The 19,019-nt window shown below is 36.1% G+C and overlaps 2 protein-coding genes, 1 long non-coding RNA gene and 1 pseudogene across 5 annotated transcripts; 2 read left to right on the plus strand and 2 right to left on the minus strand.

Moving 5' to 3' along the window:
* Window positions 1-3,227: 3,227 nt before the first annotated feature.
* LOC118043994 (uncharacterized) lies at window positions 3,228-6,465 on the minus strand (annotated as a pseudogene).
* A 2,921-nt stretch (window positions 6,466-9,386) lies between these two features.
* On the plus strand, window positions 9,387-13,099 carry LOC118043991 (uncharacterized). 2 transcript variants are annotated; one of them, XM_035052128.2, is made up of 3 exons: window positions 9,387-10,438; window positions 12,439-12,506; window positions 12,611-13,099. In XM_035052128.2, exons 1-3 carry the CDS (start codon window positions 9,611-9,613, stop codon window positions 12,741-12,743), a joined length of 1,029 nt encoding a protein of 342 aa, XP_034908019.1. In that variant the 5' UTR covers window positions 9,387-9,610; the 3' UTR covers window positions 12,744-13,099. The 2 variants fall into 2 exon arrangements, with proteins under 2 accessions (XP_034908019.1, XP_034908018.1); XM_035052127.2 differs by having other exon boundaries at window positions 9,391-10,438; window positions 12,433-12,506.
* Window positions 13,100-13,234: 135 nt separating this feature from the next.
* Window positions 13,235-15,800, plus strand: LOC118043990 (transcription termination factor MTERF8, chloroplastic). Of its 2 annotated transcripts, none has more exons than XM_035052125.2 (2): window positions 13,235-13,998; window positions 14,099-15,800. In XM_035052125.2, exons 1-2 carry the CDS (start codon window positions 13,743-13,745, stop codon window positions 15,397-15,399), a joined length of 1,557 nt encoding a protein of 518 aa, XP_034908016.1. In that variant the 5' UTR covers window positions 13,235-13,742; the 3' UTR covers window positions 15,400-15,800. The 2 variants fall into 2 exon arrangements, with proteins under 2 accessions (XP_034908016.1, XP_034908017.1); XM_035052126.2 differs by having other exon boundaries at window positions 14,123-15,800.
* A 128-nt stretch (window positions 15,801-15,928) lies between these two features.
* On the minus strand, window positions 15,929-18,207 carry LOC140954633 (uncharacterized). Its single transcript, XR_012168068.1, has 2 exons — window positions 17,565-18,207; window positions 15,929-17,370 (listed from the first exon to the last, which is right to left on the minus strand). It is a non-coding gene; the product is annotated as an uncharacterized lncRNA (long non-coding RNA).
* Window positions 18,208-19,019: the final 812 nt, after the last annotated feature.

Here is a 19,019-nt window from a genome sequence, read left to right on the forward strand (position 1 = left end):
AAGAATTCTAATTATCTTGAAATCATTGGTTTTTGAAGCAAAACCAAATCCAATGCCGGCTAACAATTCATTACCAGAGACACCAGGAAGATGTGGCCGCAGCAGCTGCACGACCCATGTCGAATACGAAGACAAATCAAACCATAATAAGAACCCACAATTTCAACTTTCATATATCTATAAATACAATGGTTCGGTAAGGTTTGAGTCAAAAGACATCAAGTTTATGATGATCATACGAGATGAAGGAGAAAACATGATCCTTACTGATTTTGTCTCGGTTTTTAATAAGCAGACGATGAATTTTCATTTTCACATCACCATCATAGTTAAAAAGAAGATTTCTGTAAATATAATTTGGGTTAGAAAGGAGAGTGTACCAAGATTTGCAGACACACCTGAACCTTATGGAAGACCTGACATGCAGCTTTGTTAAGATACAAATCACCAAATCTTCAGGCGAAAAATCAATCATCGTGTATGTTCGTATTCAATTTTCTTCTCCAAAATCCTGAGAAACCTGTGACAGAGGAAAGAGTTATGACTTATGAGGCTCTCGTTATTTTGGTTTGTGGTTAAGATTTTGCGATCTTAAAGATGTGTGTATACATTGAAAGTCTTAAACCCTAAGACTTCTTGTTGTAGTCCATATATAGGGTTTGTCAATTCAATGTGATTGATTTAGAAAGCTTATTAATCACATGACAAAACATGAAACCAGTTTCGTATGTGTAACAGAAAGATTTTCCCGCATCCCTGCAATTTACCATGGCAATTGACTCCCTGAACACGAAAAAGTTGGTCCAAATACCAAAAGGGTTGCTGTAGTAGGGGAGGCCGATAATGCAATCATCGAGCGGCAGAGGTGTTTGTCTTGAAAGTTTCGCTGCTCCAGTCACAATTGCTTTTTTTAACGTGGGTGTCCAGCTTACCCGTGATTAATTCCCAGAACCTGAGACCACAAAGAAAGCAAACCTCTTGGTCCCAAACTACTGGGCCACCATCTAGTCTTTATACCAATGACATGGTGCTCCAATACTTTTGCCGGAGAAGTTGGTAAAAGGGAATCCTTCCTCAGGCTATATATTTCAAATTCTTAGGTGAGAGAGAGGCTCTCCTTCACCTTCTAAGATTAAAAGAATATGAATTATCTTGTAACCATTGGTTTTTGAATCAAATCCGATGCAGAGGAACGACCTTTTGTTTCATGAGTCACAGGGTTCCTTAGAACAATAGTAGAATAATTCTTCATCAGAAGACAAAACAAACAATTTCAGAAAGAATCCACAACTTTTATATGGCTACCTTCATAGATTTTCTCGTCAGGAAATCATAGTAAAGTTTGAGTCCAAGGCATGTCAAGCTTCACATCATACGACAGGAAGGAGAAAGCATTACCCTGACGTCTGTTCTTGTCCCGGCGTTAGATGCAGCGACGAATCCAGGATTTAAAAACTAGATGGGTTATTGTTATATTAAAATAAACTAAGTATACAAGATAGGAGTACATAATAAGTTAATTTTATCATTATAATACATATTATACGTTTAAAGAAAATACAATAAACTATTATCTAAGTTATGTCCTATGTTTCTTTATTAAATAAATTTCTTTAATTATTGATTCTTTATCTATACTAGTTGCAAAGTTTTTTTTTTTTTCTATATGTATGATTATATAATCAATACAAACTCATTCTGTCTTGTGTTAAAACCGATTTCTGATGAATTTTATAGATGAAAAGGCTGTTTCATCATAGAAACATGAAGAGTTAATATCAATTAAATCAGTTTACTAATCAAGTTGAAATTATTTGCCAAGCCTGTATCAACTAATTCGAAACATTATAATCAATATTTATAAGTTCAGATAATTCATTGACAACTTATAATATTCTAACTATACTTTTAAACGATATAAATCCATCATAGTGAGAGTGAAATTTTTGAGATAAAATTTCTCAACAAGTTTATATATATTAATTTTAACTTGCAAATATTATTATGCAAAGCAATATCCAACAAAGTGTTGTTACAAGTTGTCTTCACAAGCTAAAAATATATGATATCCATGCACCACCTTGAAAAGAGCGATTAATTATATCGGAGTGATTATCTCCCACTATTAGCGACAAAATTTTGTAATTATCATTAGTATGGCATATCCTGTTGTAACAATAGCATAATTTTAGCAGTATACTCGTTGTATATATACCCCCATCATTGATAATTAAGATTATCAGAAAATTCTATCAACACTTTAACCCCTCCTTAGTGTTTCTCCATATAAAAGTTGTAACACTTTAACCCCTCCTTAGTGTTTCTCCATATAAAAGTTGTTGTAACACTTTAACCCCTCCTTAGTGTTTCTTCATATAAAAGTTGTATCATTGCAGCCATTGTATTCAAGAATAACATAGAAAAATAACAATGGGTGCAGTTTCTGTGATAGTACCAGTTGTTGCTGCTGCAGCAGGGGTTTATTTATTTGACCAAAGCCACTCCAAAGCTCAGGTAATTCACAAGTCCCTTCATAAATTTCTCTTGTTTTCCTTCATCATGTAGCTTTAGTTTTGGGAAGCAGAATGGGAGCATCTAGTGAAAACATGGTGGCAAAAGTGAAGAAAAAGGTGAAGAAGGCCAGTGAGATGCCAAAATGAGCACCTCAACTGGATATTTTAAACTGTTTTGAAACATTAATATGTCACCTTTCTGCTTGGTTTTTGTGGTTCATTAGCTCCAGTGCTGCCTGCAGGGGTGGCTGTTAGTTATTAATGATAAACAATGCATGGATTAGACATTCATGGAACTTGCTAAAGAGCAGTGCTATCTTTTTAGTCTAAACGTTTTCTAATGATGTAATGAAAGAGGTTGAATTTGAGGGGATCAGGAGGGATATCTCCTATGTAACTTCTCATTTTGCAAGGTTTCATTTGCTGCTTTGTTGTGTTGTTTTTAACTGATAATATGAGAGAAGCTATGCCATCAAAGTAGATGACCTAATGCCAACAAATACTTTTGCAAAATAAGAGATACGGTGAGACTGATAAAAGTAAACAATTACAACATCTTGTAGAACAAATAACATATAGACCATGAACTCTGTGGTTTCATTGATTGCAGAGAAAATTTCTGCCTTGAGTATATACATTCTCATAACATCATTATGTTTCTGAAGTATTATACAAAGTTATATAACCTCCAGCGACCATTGGAAAGGGAAGAGTGAAAAATAAAGCATCTCTCAAATTGGACTGTGAAAAATAATGGTTTTCAACTTTCAAGTACTTCCAGCATTCAATTTAGCATTCTTTCCCATGTTTCCAAACCTTCTTCCCACACTGAATATAAATGCCTTGGTCAAGAGTCCTCTATCAAAACCGCATGCGAGTGCAATAGCTCCACCAACAATCAGAAGCTTTGGTATGTTCCTGCCCAAAGATTTCTCATGAGCAGTTAGTGCTTCAGTCTTTGATAAATCCTCATCATCTCCCAAGGATTTCATCAACTCTGGATTTATTTTGGTGTTAATTTGAGCCATGAAAGCAGGCCGAGAAAGTGTTACTCCCGATGCTCTTATTCTTTGGTAGGCATGTAAACCAGACTCAATCTTCTTGACAGTTCCCCACATGCCATGCCGCACTCCAAGCTTAGCGATTTCCCATGGGATGCCCATGTCTTCATGATGGAAGAGTAATACCTCACAAGATGTCAACTGGCCATCACCTTTCCTTGATTCCACTACCAAAGTGTAATTGAAAAGATATTAGTTGTCACTCTCTATTTTGAGTCTCGTAGCAAATAATCGCACAAACACTTAACCTATTGTAGGTTCACTCTCTAATTTACAGACTAGCTCTTCAAGGGACAAAGAAATTGCCCAATATTCTGGTAACTTGAACCTGAAGAGCTGTTTCAAGCTAAAATATAAAGGGACTATTCAATTAGATGGCAGAAAGAAAGAAGCTACAACATACTTGCTCGAATGCACCAACTTGAGTAGTATAGGTCAACACGTCTTGGTTTATCTCGCCTTGGGACAGAAGAACTGGGTACTCCCTAAGATTTGTTAGGAAAAGTAGTCAATAATACTGGACATCCAAAATCTAACTGACAATTACAAAAGAGAACAAGCAAAAATAATAAAATAGCCAATAGATGAGATTGCTGGATGCTCCTTTTTGTTACTAAAGGTCTTTTTCCACAAGACCTTACAGTACAATGTTATGTCTCTCCCTGTGGTCAGAAGAGGTTATGACTGGGAGCAATAGAAAAATGTAGCTCCTGAAGAATGCTGAGTACTGAACTTAGACCAAGGGGAACTCCCTCATAACCAAAAGGAACAAGTCTTTTCCATCCCTACCATTTTATGTATCATTACATACCAAACATTCTCTTAGATGCTCACTCCTTATTGGTACAATCTTCGTTAAATTTAATCCCCAAAACATACACAAGTGAATAATTTGTCAATTTTCCCCAATCAGCTCACAAGGGTCTAGAATCAAGTATTTTATATGGTCAAATCCTATATCATCACCTAGGACACTAGTATTTCATAAACGGGGTTATTTAATGCTTCAAATGCTCCCTTCATAAATATATCTCATCAATCCCTTCTTTTACTTTCTTTTTACTTGTGACACTAAGATAAGAATTATACACTCATGGAAGCACTACACCATACTAATTTTAAGGCAGTGGCGATCAATTATTTAATTATACCCTACGGCCGGGGAGATTTGAAATCGAGGGTTAAGAAGATCAGGCATACTTAGTAAGCATTGACAGCCCTAGCTGATTGGCTTGATTAGACTATTATTACATTACATATAGCCGAACTCATCTTCCATGGTTGGCCCCACAAAAACTGAGATAGGCACTAAATAGATCCTACTTGATGCTATTATTGTTGTACATAGAATAACATACTCATGTTTCATACCTTGGTCACACAGTAATAAGATCTGCCTGATTCCTATATTCGCCGACCAATTATGTATTCTCTGTCACTACAGAAAAAAGGGAACTGCCAACACAAACCATTGGGAGGGGATAATCACATAAAACCATGAGAAGCTATGAATTAGAACATATGAAAGGAAGACTCACTTTTCACATCCAATGCACTAGCGTAGTCCAGTAGTGGGACATTCATCTAATATTGCAAAATAAGAAAGCATGTCATCCCACTTTGGCTGGAAATCATCATCCCAAAAGAAGTCTCTCATTATCTCTGGCGAGGCATTCTCAAAGACAGTGCTGCTACGATATTGGGGAGGACCATTCTAAAAGCCCATCAAAACAAGAACTGATCAACAAGATGGCATATATTCGAAATATATCCGATTGTATGAAAGAAAGTTGCTGAATTTCCAACCAAACTGAACCTCGAGACCTGATACAGCTGTTAGACTAAATTAAATTACTGTTTGAATAAGAGAAAAAAGTCTACCTTGGGATCTCTTCTTCATGCCTTATAACTCATAGTTGAGGTGGAACGATCCATCATATGCGTCCAAGTAGGACCTCCATCTTTCACCTCAACAAACTGGTACAAGTGTTCTAAATCCTCCTTCGTGACTTGGCTAGCAACATTAGACTGCTCTTCATTCAGTTGCGATCTGCTAGATAAGTATTAAGAAGAAATTATTTACTCGCCTCAAATTAGGCTCATGTAATTTTTCCTTTACTAATTATCCAAAACCATTTTTTGTCCATCCTATAGAGACAAAGTTTCCATTGTGTGTCAACCCCAACAACTAATAATTATAAAAGAATCATAAAGCATGAGATCATTACGAAACTACAACCTATTATCACATTGAATCCTAGGTTTTTTTCTTGTTTCCTGCCTCATCCAATTTTAGTATCTGCAGAGATTCAAAGTTCTCACTAAGTTTCCATGATGGTTAAAATAACCCTACGTTTAGAACAAATGTGACAATATGTTGTGCATGTCTAATGCTTTAGAATCAATTAATCAAATTGATTACGAATTTCAATTCCAAAAAGTGATTGAAAGCTTTATCCCTTATTTAGCAAACGAAAAAAAAAATACCATTAACAAATTTCTAAACTCATTCAAAGATTGCTTAATATTTTATTGATAATGAAAACTAGCCATTTTGACAAGGGAAGGTACCTGCAATCTTCATATTCTATAGAGGGCACATGAGACAGATTCTGATGCACTAAATTGTTGCTGTTGTTACCCACAACCCAAGAAGCATCACAAGTTGAGGACCTCAACATGAATGAATTCCACTGTGAAAAAGAACCAAAAGTCTTCAATGGAGACATCAAAGACCGACAAGGTGAAGATGGCAACGATGAATCCAATATCTTTGATACACAGCAAGTCAATTTGTCACTTTTCCTGGTCACCCATTTTGGCTTCCATGACCATCCAAGCACTAAACCAATTAGAAAAGCTACCCACAATGGACCTAAAAGTCCCACCATTTCTATACATACCCCTAACATTGAGTAGGGATTTTCTAAAACCTCATATAAAGCCTCAATCAAGGCCAGAACATCACATAAACTTACAAAACCTAAATGGGCTATCAATAAAACCTCTAAATTTGCATCTTTTTTTTTTGGTACTAAAAGTTTCAACCTTTGAATCAAATAATCAAGGAAATTGATAATTCAAGAGATACAAAACAAAAGGTTTCTAGAGAGACGGAGAAATATCAAGGCCTATAAATAAATATCACATGAGTTTGGCAAGAAGAGGACCAGGAGACTGTTCGTGCTCGTGTTTGTGTGTGAAGATGATTGAGGCATGAGTGGTGGGGGTGATAAGAAAAGATTATGCGTGCGGATAAGAGAAGAGGTGTGTTGGGTTCATGTCACCATGTCCTTTGAGAGAAACTTTAGAAAGCCAAAACATTGTTCGTTGAAGGAGAAAACACCTCTTATTATTGAAGTTTATAAAAAGAAAGGAAGCATGGAAGGCACTCATAAGGCCCCTCTTTGAAAGGAAAAGAGAGAAACCATTGGTGAAGAATGAATTTAATTATTGTGTTTTATCTACCAACACCACACCGCCCTCCTATATATAGGAGAGAGGAAGGCATAGAATGGATATGTATGACACACTACTTCCACTGTTTCTTTTAGGTAATACCGTAATACTGTTTCCTTGTTGGTTTTGTTGTGAGGTTACAATTTTAGTCCTTCTATTTTTCACATATTTTAATATAGTTACTTTACTTAAGTTCATTCTTTCATTACATAATCTATCACAATTGTAAAACCTCAACTGGCTCAACAACCTAGGATTTAACTAATTCGAGTTAAAAAACAAATAAAAAGGAAAAAGGAAAAAACTCAATTGATCCATTCAAAGCCCGACCCTTAATTTGTTATTTTTAAAAAAAATTATTTTTATCAAAACAACAACGTATTGATTTTATTTTAAAAAAAAATAAATAAAGATTAACCCATCTAATTTATGACTCGGATCTTATCTTGAGTCAACTTCTTATTAAGATTTTACAACTATATATTCAATAATAAATAAAGAATATGGTTCTTTAATTCATTTTTTTTTATCAACTCTGCTATGTAGAAGACTAAGAAAAAAATAAAGAAAAATAAATTTCTTCTGCCCTTATTATAAAATAAACATCTTTTCATTCTATAAAAAGAAAATCAATTGTGAGAAAATTCAATGAATGCAAACTCATATTTCTTGATATCTTTTTTTCAAAATTATTATCTTTTCTTGCTTATTAAGGTAAGTATTGTTATTAAAATTTGAAGTATATTATCAAAAGTAAAAAATAAATGAAATGAGGGTACTCTAGAGTCTAGACCCACATTAAATGATTAATTAATGATTGCTAGATGCTATATATAATAAATAAATGATTTGAATTTTTAAAATTCCTACATGCTTAATATTATCTATTTATAAATTATCAATTATTCAGTCTTTGGCTCAATATTTCTTTTTTTTTTAAAAAAAAAAAACTTGAAATTCATCTCGATCTTATTTAATTAATAGTAATCAACATTAACTACATTTCTTAAAAGTTCCTGAAAGACATTTGTTAACCAAATCCTCATAAGAAGCAAAATAATTTAATTATTTGATTAGGTAATATATTTGAGAAAAAAAAACTAGTATCTATTATAAAAAGAAATGAACTCGTATAACAAGAATGAAAAAAGATAGCATATTAATAAGAGCATAGTTATAAAATATGGATTGATCCTTATATGTTGAATCAGGACCGGTCAATTCAAGGCTTGAACTAGTCCAAATTGATGAAAAATTAAAAAAAAAAAAACTGACTAACCCAATTAAAAAATCAAGTTGATCTAATGACTCAATCGACCAAAACCTGACCTCAAAACATGGCCATCAATTCGTTGACTATTTTTATGGAATTGTTTTTAATAAAAAAATAATATTCATTTTAATTTATTTTTAAAAATAATATTTTTGGTATAATTCTCTCGGTCCGTAATTCAAGCCTTACCCTAAATCGAGTTTTATAACATGAAATAAGAGTAAATGGAGAGATATATGTCATTGATCACGCTATACAATGATGAATTAAAAAAACAAAAGGGACGGATATTAAAAAATGATACAAGTAGAGGGACCAAATAAAAATAGTTTAAGAATCGTCCTTTTCGCTGCGCGGTCAGATGCCTGCGTGCAAGTGCTGATGACCTCTTGTTTTTCACGTTTTGCCTCAGTTCGTGTACTTGATAATTTTCTATAATATCGTGCTGTCCAATGCTCATGTGATAAAGATTTTGTTTTTCTTTTTTTAGAATTTTGAACAGACAAAGATGCATTCAAGTAGTGTTGTGTGTTGTCTTCCTCTTCCTAATTCTGAGGGTGGATCCACGCAAGCACCTCGACATTATCCCATAAATATTTATGACTTCGCAACAATGTTTATGCTTCGAATTATTTGTCTATCGATTCATCTACATATGATCTTAACATGATTACAGTTTGTTGCAAGCTCATGAAATTCTTTGTAATAAAAGTATAACGTTGGGTTGTTCCACACCCATTTGAGTTAAAAAAATAAAATAAAAAATGATATAGCTTACTTGATAATGACTCGAATTAATTTAAAATAAAACTTGATTAAAAATATATTTTTTAGTTTTTTCACTTAAAATAATTTTATTTTTAATTTTTTAAAAAATATTTGGAATCGACATGTCATCTTCGATTTAAGTTTCTTATAAATAACATCAGATATTGTTGATTTTGTCAAAAGAAATTTCAATCAAACAGTAAAAAGCAAAAAAATAAAAATAAAAAAATCATTTACAAATCTTGAAAGTGATGCCCTTTTGCTTTTGCCACTACCAATTCCAACAGCTCTTGGTTACGGCTTATTTTCTCAAGGCTTCCACAAATGCACCAAGTGGCAACTAGCATGACTATATGCTTGTGGTTTACCCCATGGGCAATCAATCTAGAACGACTCTTTTTCACATCAGTGGCAGCCACCACTACAAACCAAACTCTTTGTAGCTCAAAAAGCTCCCATCTTTCTCTCTTATTTCCTTCAAAATCATTACAGATCAAGAATCTCTGCAAATCCCAATAAACCAAGCCAATCAATCAATGCTGTGCTCAGTTAAAACCAGCAAGTCCGGTTCAAACTGGTTAGACCGGCTCTGGTCCAACAAAGGCTTCAACAACAATGACGATGATGACCCTTCTGTTCCAAACCCATCTAGTTCTCCGATTACCGATGCTTCCAATTCTGTCATCAACTCAAACTCCGAGTCAACTCACTCTGAATCAGATCAAAACAAAGCCACAACAACAACGACCAGGGAGATTTCTTCAAGTGACAATAAAGATTTGTTCTTTTTAATGAACAATGTTCTTTCAGACCTCTTTAACATGGGTGGTTGCAGTGACCCGATTGAGGGAAGTTCAAGACATTCCAGGAAAAAGGAGAGGATTCCTAGAAAACAAACAAAGCCCAAGTTTTGTTTCGTTTCTGGGAACAATAGTAGTAATGATTCTTTAGATTGCGTGAGAAAAGACGAGAATGTCCTTGCTGCTACAGGGTCATTGAATTCTGATAAAAATTCCAATAATGTGGATTGTGGGGTTGATGATGATGATGATGAGGAGGAGGAGGAGGAGGATGTTGAGGAGGAGAAGGGGAAGGGTTTTGGTGTTAGTGGTGATAAAGAGCTAAAAGGGTATTCAAGAAGTGAGGTGACCGTAATTGATACAACTTGTCTAGTGTGGAAGTTTGATAAGTTGGTGTTTAGAAAGAAGAACGTGTGGAAAGTTAGGGATAAGAAGGGAAAATCTTGGGTGTCTGGGAGCAAGAAGAGGAAAGTAATTGACTTGGAATCTGCAAATGGAAATGGGGCTAAGAAGAAAGCTAAAGTTTCAAACTTGGAGGTTGGATCGTCCAAGGATGCCAATGATGTGAGTTTATGTCTTTGTTTTAGTTTTGTTGGTGTGGAGTAAGCAAATTTTACGTATGGGTTTCATGTTATCATTGCTGCATAACTTGTTTCGGATAGAGTTACAAAGTGATGAGTTAATAATGCTAGGTCTCTAACTTGTGCAACATTTTGAGCTCCATTCTGTTTTCTTGAAATGTTTTTTTTGGTATTGCATGTGTAAGATATGTTTATATTGTTGAATTTAGCATCTATGTACATTGCTGTAGATGATTGCATTGAAATTATAGCAGGCAGACTATTAAAATTCATTCCTGTCATTGGCAATGGATCATTGAATAAAATGCTCAATCACACATCACATAAGAGCTTACGAGTTCTGCTACAGTTTAGCCTCTCATGTTACATAAAATATTCACCCATCGAACTTGAATAGTCTGATCACAACTAATGCACAAACCAGCATCTTTCATTTCATCAGTTCTAGCAAGATACTCATTCCGCGTAGAATGAAAGTTCCTCTTCTTTTCAAAATAAAGTTGTGCTGGCGCAGTTGAAATGATTGAGTATGACTTTGATCTCTGTGAAATCGTAACTTCTGGTTTCCTATGGCTTTATGCTCCTGGCTCATACTTGATTCTAATGTAGCACCTGCTTCTACTAAAAAAATTGATGTTCATGCGATAAATTAAGTTGGCATTATTTCCATCATCCAGAATAAGTGTGCTGATTTTATGCTTATATGCCTGCGAAGGTTTTACAGTCTCTGATTTAGTGGGACTTCCTTGGGTTTGGGTTTAGGTTTAGCCTGGTCTTGGTAACCTCTATGATTTGGAATCTTGTTCTATGTTTCTGAAGGAATATCACAAGCGAGAAATTTTATGTTATTCAGTTTTCTCATCTTCTGAAGTTAAAGGGTTTATGTTTTGGAAAACCTTGATGAGGTGCACATTTTCGGGCCTTTGCCTGGCAGAACATGGTAAACAAATCCTAAGATCTACACGGCTTTCCTTAGTTAGTTGGTGTTTGAACCACATAAAGGTTACAATGCTCTAAGATCACTCATATATATTTGGGAATGTGATTCCTAAACTAATTAGGGGTGCAGACTCGTTTGCCTGAAATATTTTACTCACCTTATAGTCCGTTTACTAGCTACCTTGTTAATTTGGAATGGGGCTATTTTTTTCCTGTTGCAGCAATCATGTTAGTTAAATGCATGGGTTTATTGATAGTTCTTTTCCAAAAGATGCAGAGGCACAGTTTGTAACTATTTCTTTGCAGTTAAGACTTTCTCATACTTGAAGTACATATGCCTAAGGTCTTATAAATTATAATCTTTCATGAACTTAAATATTTGCCAACCTCTTGGTTCTTTTTACTGGAAGAAGTGGTCACGGCAGTTTAATAGGATTACACTGCCTTGCATCTTTATTATTCTCCACTCAGTATTTCATCTGATCAAGTTCCAGTATTTTTTGTTTGACATTGTTACTGCTAAGTTGGCATTGTAATCTAAATCTACTTGTCCAAAGACTGTGACAGCAAACAGATTAAAGTATCCTTTTTCTTTCTGCTTGTTTGAATTTGTGTTTTAAGAACTGCACCCAACACATGCCTATCTGAAAGATGTTTGGAAGCCAAAGATCGCAGTAGCAAACCCCCATTGATGTATCCATTTTCTCTGTTTATTTTCTGACCTCTTGTGAAGCATGTTATGGCTATGCTTTTGGCATTTGGCTTGAACTGAGTTGAGTCTAGCAGTGTGAAATTATCAGCATTTCACATATGTCAAAGCATGGGAAGCAGGAGTTGACCAATTGTGCCATCTCTCTTCCTCCCTGTTTCTTCATTACTTGTATGCATTTCATTGGGTGATGTTTGGTACTTCTGCTGGTAATGCTGACTATAACAGCATGCCATTTGATGGTATGAATGGGGAAGCATTGAGCATTCTTCAAGTTTTGACTGGAGAGGTGCTATTGAGTTTATGCTTACTTATCCTTCCTTGTGTAGGTTCAGAAACCAGAGGATGAGAGAAGGGAAGAGGTAGAAATGGCAGAGGATCATAGCCAAGTTGCCACAAAGAGGCAAGCATACCGACAAGCCTTGTGCCGTGTCTCATAAATATTCGTATTGTTTGATGCTTGAATTTACATGAGAGATGCATTTTCTCTTATTGAATGTGTTTCAGGATTCATTTATCCAGATCTCCTGACAAATCTAAAAAGAGTGGTTCATCTGTTATTTTTATAAAAGCCATCCCTACAAGCAACAAAAGTGGGAGAAATATTACCAAGAATCGTCTCAAGGACACTCAAAAGTAAGAACAAGACTTGATTGATTTGTTCTAAACGCCTGAATGGAAAGAAGCAAGTTGTCAGCAAGACCAATCCTTTCCTCCAGGCTGCAGCAGCTTTTGGATCTGTAAATGGTTAGGTTTGGTACCGTACTCCCAACAGAATTTGGCTGTCGATGTTCAATCTCCCGACGACCTCAAACCCATTGACATGATTCTAACCCCTGATTGATTAAAACATGGTGCGGTAATCATTGTTATTGTATCTATAGCATTTGTAACATCCTTCTGCTAACATTATATATTTTATTTAGAGGGAACTGTAATGAGTATCTTCCATCTTTTCATCAATATGAACTTCGAAATTCCCCATTTCAACTTTTACCAACGATCAGGTTTCGCATTCTCATCACTACCAACAATTGAAAGCCTAACTGCATGCAACTGTGATTATAATATTATACCCGAATCACCAGGGCAATAGTTGTTCAACCATCAACTATCTTGTTTAAATGCCAAAAACAAGTCTCTTCTGACAAGGGGTGTTCAGCTGTTCATGGTCATTTATTCTTGCCATAATCCTAGGTCCTCCAAATGTGATTAGAAGAAGGTTCGATACTTGGGAGAACTTGAATCTCAATGGATAGGTGAACGTGATTTTCAACTTAACAGTTCAGCATTCAACTCTTGTAATCATTGTTTGTCAACGCGGGTTTGCTGTGTTCCAAACTATGTTTTAAGTCAAAAAGCGTAACTTTTTAGCTTGAAACACAGTTTTGCTCGCGTAGATAAACCGGAGTAGAGCATTAAAAAAAATCTAGCATTTAGGCCAACACATCATGTTGCTGGTTACAAGTCATGCTAGTACTAGTAGATAAGCGCAAAGAAGAAAGACTAATCGCAATATCCTTTATTTGAAAGCTGGAACACCCGCGATACAGTGAATTCACTGTCAAAGCGACAAAGCCTTCAACTTCTGTAGGTACAAGCTCATCCAGAGAGGGAGAATACTTGAACAAAGCCAACCATGCTTGCAACAGCAAACCCTTTATTTTCTTCTTCAAATTCTTCCTTTCTCTTGCAAGCAACAAACCCATCACCACCAATAAAGCTTCAATCTTTAGCTACTCCATTCACAACTTTCTCTCCCCATGGAAAGTTCACTCTAGCAAACTTTGCTAAAGCTTCAAGATTCTTAGCCCCTGTGGGTTTTCCACTCACTAAACACCTTCTAGTCCAGTGCAGCTGTCTGAAATTGCCTTCGATTTTGCGGAGTGAATTAGGTGAGCATTTTTCACTCTCAGAGACCTTTTGTCAAACATGTTATGCATATTACGCTTAGTTACACATTTCCATGTAGCTTAATGTTTCTTTTTGTTTCAGGTTTGATTTATTCGTTCTTTGCAGAAATGGGTTTCAATGAGAAAGAAAGTGGGTTACTTTTAGAGCAGAACCCAGCTCTAAAGTCTGCATCTTTTGACTCCATACGAGCACATGTTTTACTCTTAGAGTCTGTTGGAATCAAAGGCGTTGAACTATATCACTTGATTGATAAATCTCCGGATGTTTTAACAGCGAAGGAAATTGTTCCATTGATACATTTTGTGCTTAATGATTTAGAAGGAAAGGTCGAGCCAGCACAACTTAGGCGCCTTTTGATTGCCACTGTGCCAAGGTTCTTGGCTGGTTTTGATGAAAAGGTTAAGCTGTTGATTAAACGTGGAATTCCTCAAGAAAAGATTGTTCATGTTCTCAACAATGTGAATTTGACCAAGGCTTTGAGCCTTAAGTCTATTGAAGAAATTGAGAAGACTGTTACTTACTTGAGTCGTTTTGGCGGGGTTGACATAATCGTTAGGCGGCCGATGATACTGAATTTTGATTTGGATACTCAGTTGATTCCTAGAGTAGAGTTGCTCAAGGAGATTAGTGGTGGAGATGAGGATGCCACGGGGATTGTGTTGCATAAACTCCCTGCCATTTTAAGTTACAGTGTGAAGCATACGGGGGGCCATGTTGAGTTGTTGAGATCTTTTGCTGGCCTAACTGATCCACAAATATTCAAGATTTTTTCTGTGTTTCCAAATGTGGTTAGTGCCAGCAAGGAGAGGAAGTTGCGTCCGAGAATAGAGTTTCTCAAGCAATGTGGGTTGAGTTCTGACGAGATATTCAAGTTCTTGACTAAAGCCCCTGTATTTCTTGGCCTGTCCTTTGAAGATAACCTCGTGCATAAACTTGTTGTTTTGGTGAAGATAGGGTATGAAAATGGAACCAAGGAATTGGCTGCGGCAATGGGAGCTGCATCAAGGACAAGCTGTGAGAATTTGCAAAATGTGATTGGGCTATTCTTGAGCTATGGTCTTACTTATGCAGATATTCTTGCCATGAGCAAGAAGCACCCTCAGATTCTACAGTACAAATGTGGTGCTTTGGAGGAGAAGTTGGAATTCTTGATTGAGGAAATGGGTCGTGAAGTCAGAGAGCTTTTGTCTTTTCCTGCATTTCTTGGTTACAACCTTGATGAGAGGATTAAGCATAGGTATGAAGTAAAGAAGTTGACTGTAGGGGAAGGGATGTCCATCAATAAGCTCTTGAGTGTCTCAGATGATAGATTTCTAAATCAGAAGCAAAAGAAAAAACCTATTCCCGAAGGACAGTCTGAACGAATGATGAAGGTTGGATGAGCGTGTTAGGCATTAAGATATGACACCTTTTTTTTTTTTCATCTTGTCAGCACTCTCAGTCGCACTACCATTTTATTGGGAAGGAAAAGGCTTTCCTTAAGTTCTCTCCAACCAATTTTGAAGTAAAGAGTTCTTGTTTATCTCAGGAAGCAGAGGATGCGCTTTGGTTGGAAAAGACAGGAGCAAAGTGTAGGAAGTTTGCTCAACAATAAGCTTTGTTCAAAACCATAAATATTGTTCAAATGGATTTCAATTTTGTATTTTTTTTTTTCTGGTGAGCCATTGTAGCAATCATTGTAGCAGCTCTAACCTTCATGAAAATGTTTTCATGTTGATGTTTTTTTGTTAAGTCTCTCATTGAACCCTAAACGTGATCAAATAGAATGCCTTGAATTTCTGTATTCTGAAATATTGAACTATATTGCTAACTGCTAAATTAGTTCTATTGACCTTTCCTGCTTTTCCTCAATGCTCTATTGGGATGCCTTAACAGGCCTCTTATTTGAAAGCTACTATCTTTATACCTGCAGTATTGACTTCCGATCCGTACAGACTAACATACGTCAAGGGACTCAAAGAAGTTGGTTGATCCAGTACAAAGGCATCGTGACCTCAAATTATGTAGCAAAGTTGGCCTCCTTTCTGACGAGGTTATAGCAGATTATACTAGATACTCCTGTGACATATACTCTGCCATCTCCCCAGCATACCATGCCTTCAATGCCCACCCTGATGGTAAAGCCTTGTATTCTGGATTTGAATCTTCAGTCCACAGAGTCATAACTGTCATCCCAAATTCTGGATCTGTTTATCCAAATGTGTGGCCATAGTTTAACCTCTGCTTGGCACAGCCATAGCAGTAAGTCCTGATTTGCTGATCTTCAACTCTGTGATCATGATCTTTTTAACTTCACCCTCATGTTTTCCTCTGCTCACAAATTAATGCAGCTTGGGAGACTGACTGGCTCAGATGGGCACATATTAAGAAGTCCAACATAAATCGAGAAGTGAGATTGCAGAACCTTTTGCTTGAAGAGCAGAATCAAATGATCTGGATAGGCCAGAAGTCCAACATAACTGCAAACTCACTAAATAGATTATGGATGGAAGCTGTCAGTGGACAAGAATCTCTTGATGTAGAAAGCAACATATTGATCTGTACATATGCAATTGAAAACTCTTAGCTATCATTCTATTTTCAGTAATCCAGAACTACAGTTGCCTGTAGCTTATAGTCGGCTTGTTCCCTTCCTCTTATTCTGCTTTCTAGCTGTGCTTGGCTCTTGTTTTTGTCCGTTATAAATCAAATATATCCATTCGTAAAAAAGAAGTTTGAGTCCGAAGGTCAAGAAAGGGAAGTTGCAAGGAAGTTGGAAACCAAACATAATATAGAATGTCTATTTATATTCACTATCTAAATTAGGGTTAATCATTCCATCACATTTTCCTTGTAAACATACAATATTCACTACAACAACAAAGAAATCTATGACGACGTTATGATATGTAGGAAAAAAATGTCATTATAGGCAATCATATTGATAAAGGGGATCATTATAGCTTGCTGATCCTTTTTTTTTTTTTTTTCGCAGGCATCATGGTAAACAAGGTTATAGCAGATGTATGCACATAATAGATAATGAGTCGTTAAAACTCATCTTCAACTCTCTCATCATGAACATCACTTTCACTAAGAAAGTGTTCCTCTGCTCATCAAGGTAAATGCAAGTCGGGGCCCGAACATGGTCAGATGGCGCACAAGCATGGAGTAGGGAAGTTCAATATCAACGAGAAGCAAGATTGCAGAACGTTTTGTTTAATGAGCGGAGTTTAATGACCTTGATAGGCCAGCAAATCCAACATCTGTAAACTCAGCTAAGTAAGCTGTGCAGCAGTTTCGGATTCCATTTAGCTAGCTTGTGTTAACGTCCAGAGAGAGAATTCGCTAGAAATTTGGAAAGCCAGACATGGCTGCTGCACGCAAAGTATGTTCATCAAGCAGAATGTAATAAGAAAAATAGAATTTCTAACGACATAAGGTAGTGAAAATCCATGTCACCACCTCATCATGGAAACAAGACTTTTTATCTAACCAATTTCCATATAGACTGCTTGCTCACTACATTGAATCTCATTAAACATGTCAGAAAAATAGCATCCTGTACCGATGAGTCTCTGAAACTTCAAATTGGATCTTGGGCTTTCCACGGCTGCAAATGGACTGAGATGTTTGGACTTGAATGTTGGACTTTCATGGTTGAAAAAGATTTGGTTTGATTTCTCTATCGTTCCTGCCTTTAAGATCAAGGGACCCTTGAACTAGTATAATAGGAGAGTAATGAGCAGAGGAGGGAAATTTTAGAGTAAGAGGTGGTGTCTCTGTATTTTTTAATGAATGTTGTGTGGGAGGTTTTGAGGTATTTATATACCTTAATAACTGAGACCCTGTAATTTTTTAAAGGAATTTGATGAGAAGTTAGGTTGGGATTGGAAATTATCTTCTAGCCAATGAAAATAACAACTAGCTGCGTAGATCTACCAAGAACAAGAGTTGTTGGCGTAGGGGTGGGTATCTAGAAAAAATATTCCTTTTCCTTTGCTATTTCAACAATAAAGTGAGATAATTTGTGGAAACTTTATACTCTCTGAAAAAATATTCCTTTTCCAAGTGGTTAGGAAATCACCCTGTCGTTTGAACTTTGAACCTCGCCTAAGTGGCATGGCAAGCCCAAACAGTAGGGGATTTTTTTTTTCCTCGCTATCATGTTCAAACAACATTAACAGTGAAATTTTTTTTATTAAGCTACAAAACCTTCATGATCAGCTTCTTATGAAGGGGCTTTGATTGAGCCATTGACAAAACCTAGTTTGTTTTTGGAATTTAAGGCCAGAGTCATGGCCCTTTTTCCAAGTAGAATAATTTTCTCCATTCAAGGGTTTTGAAATCAAAACCAAACCCGGATGATCTGAATGATGAGTGAAACAGGGATTTGAGAGATTTGCCTTTGAAAAGTTTGCAGAAGTCTCTGGTTTTGGTGTGCCAGGATCGACAATTTTCTTGCCAGGGACAGAAGGCGTTGTGGTACTTCGACGAGATTAGAGTGCGGCGATGGGTCAAGATCTTAGTCCTGCTTTGATACCATGAAAAGATGAAAGAGAGATTGAATTTGCCAGAATACACTATTATTGCTGATATCATGTATTTATACAGGGAGATTTCTAAACATTCCTACAAGTCAGGAATTAGTTACTACATTATAGGTTGTCTTCTTATATAGTTCAGCATAGGTTGTCTTCTATATGGTTAAGCATTACAACAGGAAAGCTAATCTACACAGATTATCTTTTTGGAAGATATGAATTTCCTAACAAGCCTAGCTGAAACCCCGAGCTTTGTTATAATGATTCAAGTCTCTGTCTGCAGACTCTGTGCTTTTGTTTATAATATTAGAGTCGTGTTATTCTCTTATCATGTAGTTTTTTGCTCAATACAGGCTTCAGTCGAGTGAATATGGAGTTCAAGAGCAATGTATCTATTGCACAGAGTCAGTTCCTTTTGATTCTCCAGAACCTGCATAATGCCAATTAATGCTCTAACACCACTGAAAAAACTGTCCAGA

This window comes from Populus alba, chromosome 15 (genome assembly GCF_005239225.2).
Source record: "Populus alba chromosome 15, ASM523922v2, whole genome shotgun sequence".
Classification (NCBI taxonomy): domain Eukaryota; kingdom Viridiplantae; phylum Streptophyta; class Magnoliopsida; order Malpighiales; family Salicaceae; genus Populus; species Populus alba.

Coding starts and splice junctions, on each gene's coding strand:
- LOC118043991 (XM_035052127.2), top strand. CDS start 9,611: ATGCTGTGCTCAGTTAAAACCAGCAAGTCCGGTTCAAACTGGTTAGAC. Junction 10,439..12,432: donor CGTCCAAGGATGCCAATGAT/GTGAGTTTATGT, acceptor TTCCTTGTGTAG/GTTCAGAAACCAGAGGATGA. Junction 12,507..12,610: donor AGCCAAGTTGCCACAAAGAG/GCAAGCATACCG, acceptor AATGTGTTTCAG/GATTCATTTATCCAGATCTC.
- LOC118043990 (XM_035052125.2), top strand. CDS start 13,743: ATGCTTGCAACAGCAAACCCTTTATTTTCTTCTTCAAATTCTTCCTTT. Junction 13,999..14,098: donor GATTTTGCGGAGTGAATTAG/GTGAGCATTTTT, acceptor TTTTTGTTTCAG/GTTTGATTTATTCGTTCTTT.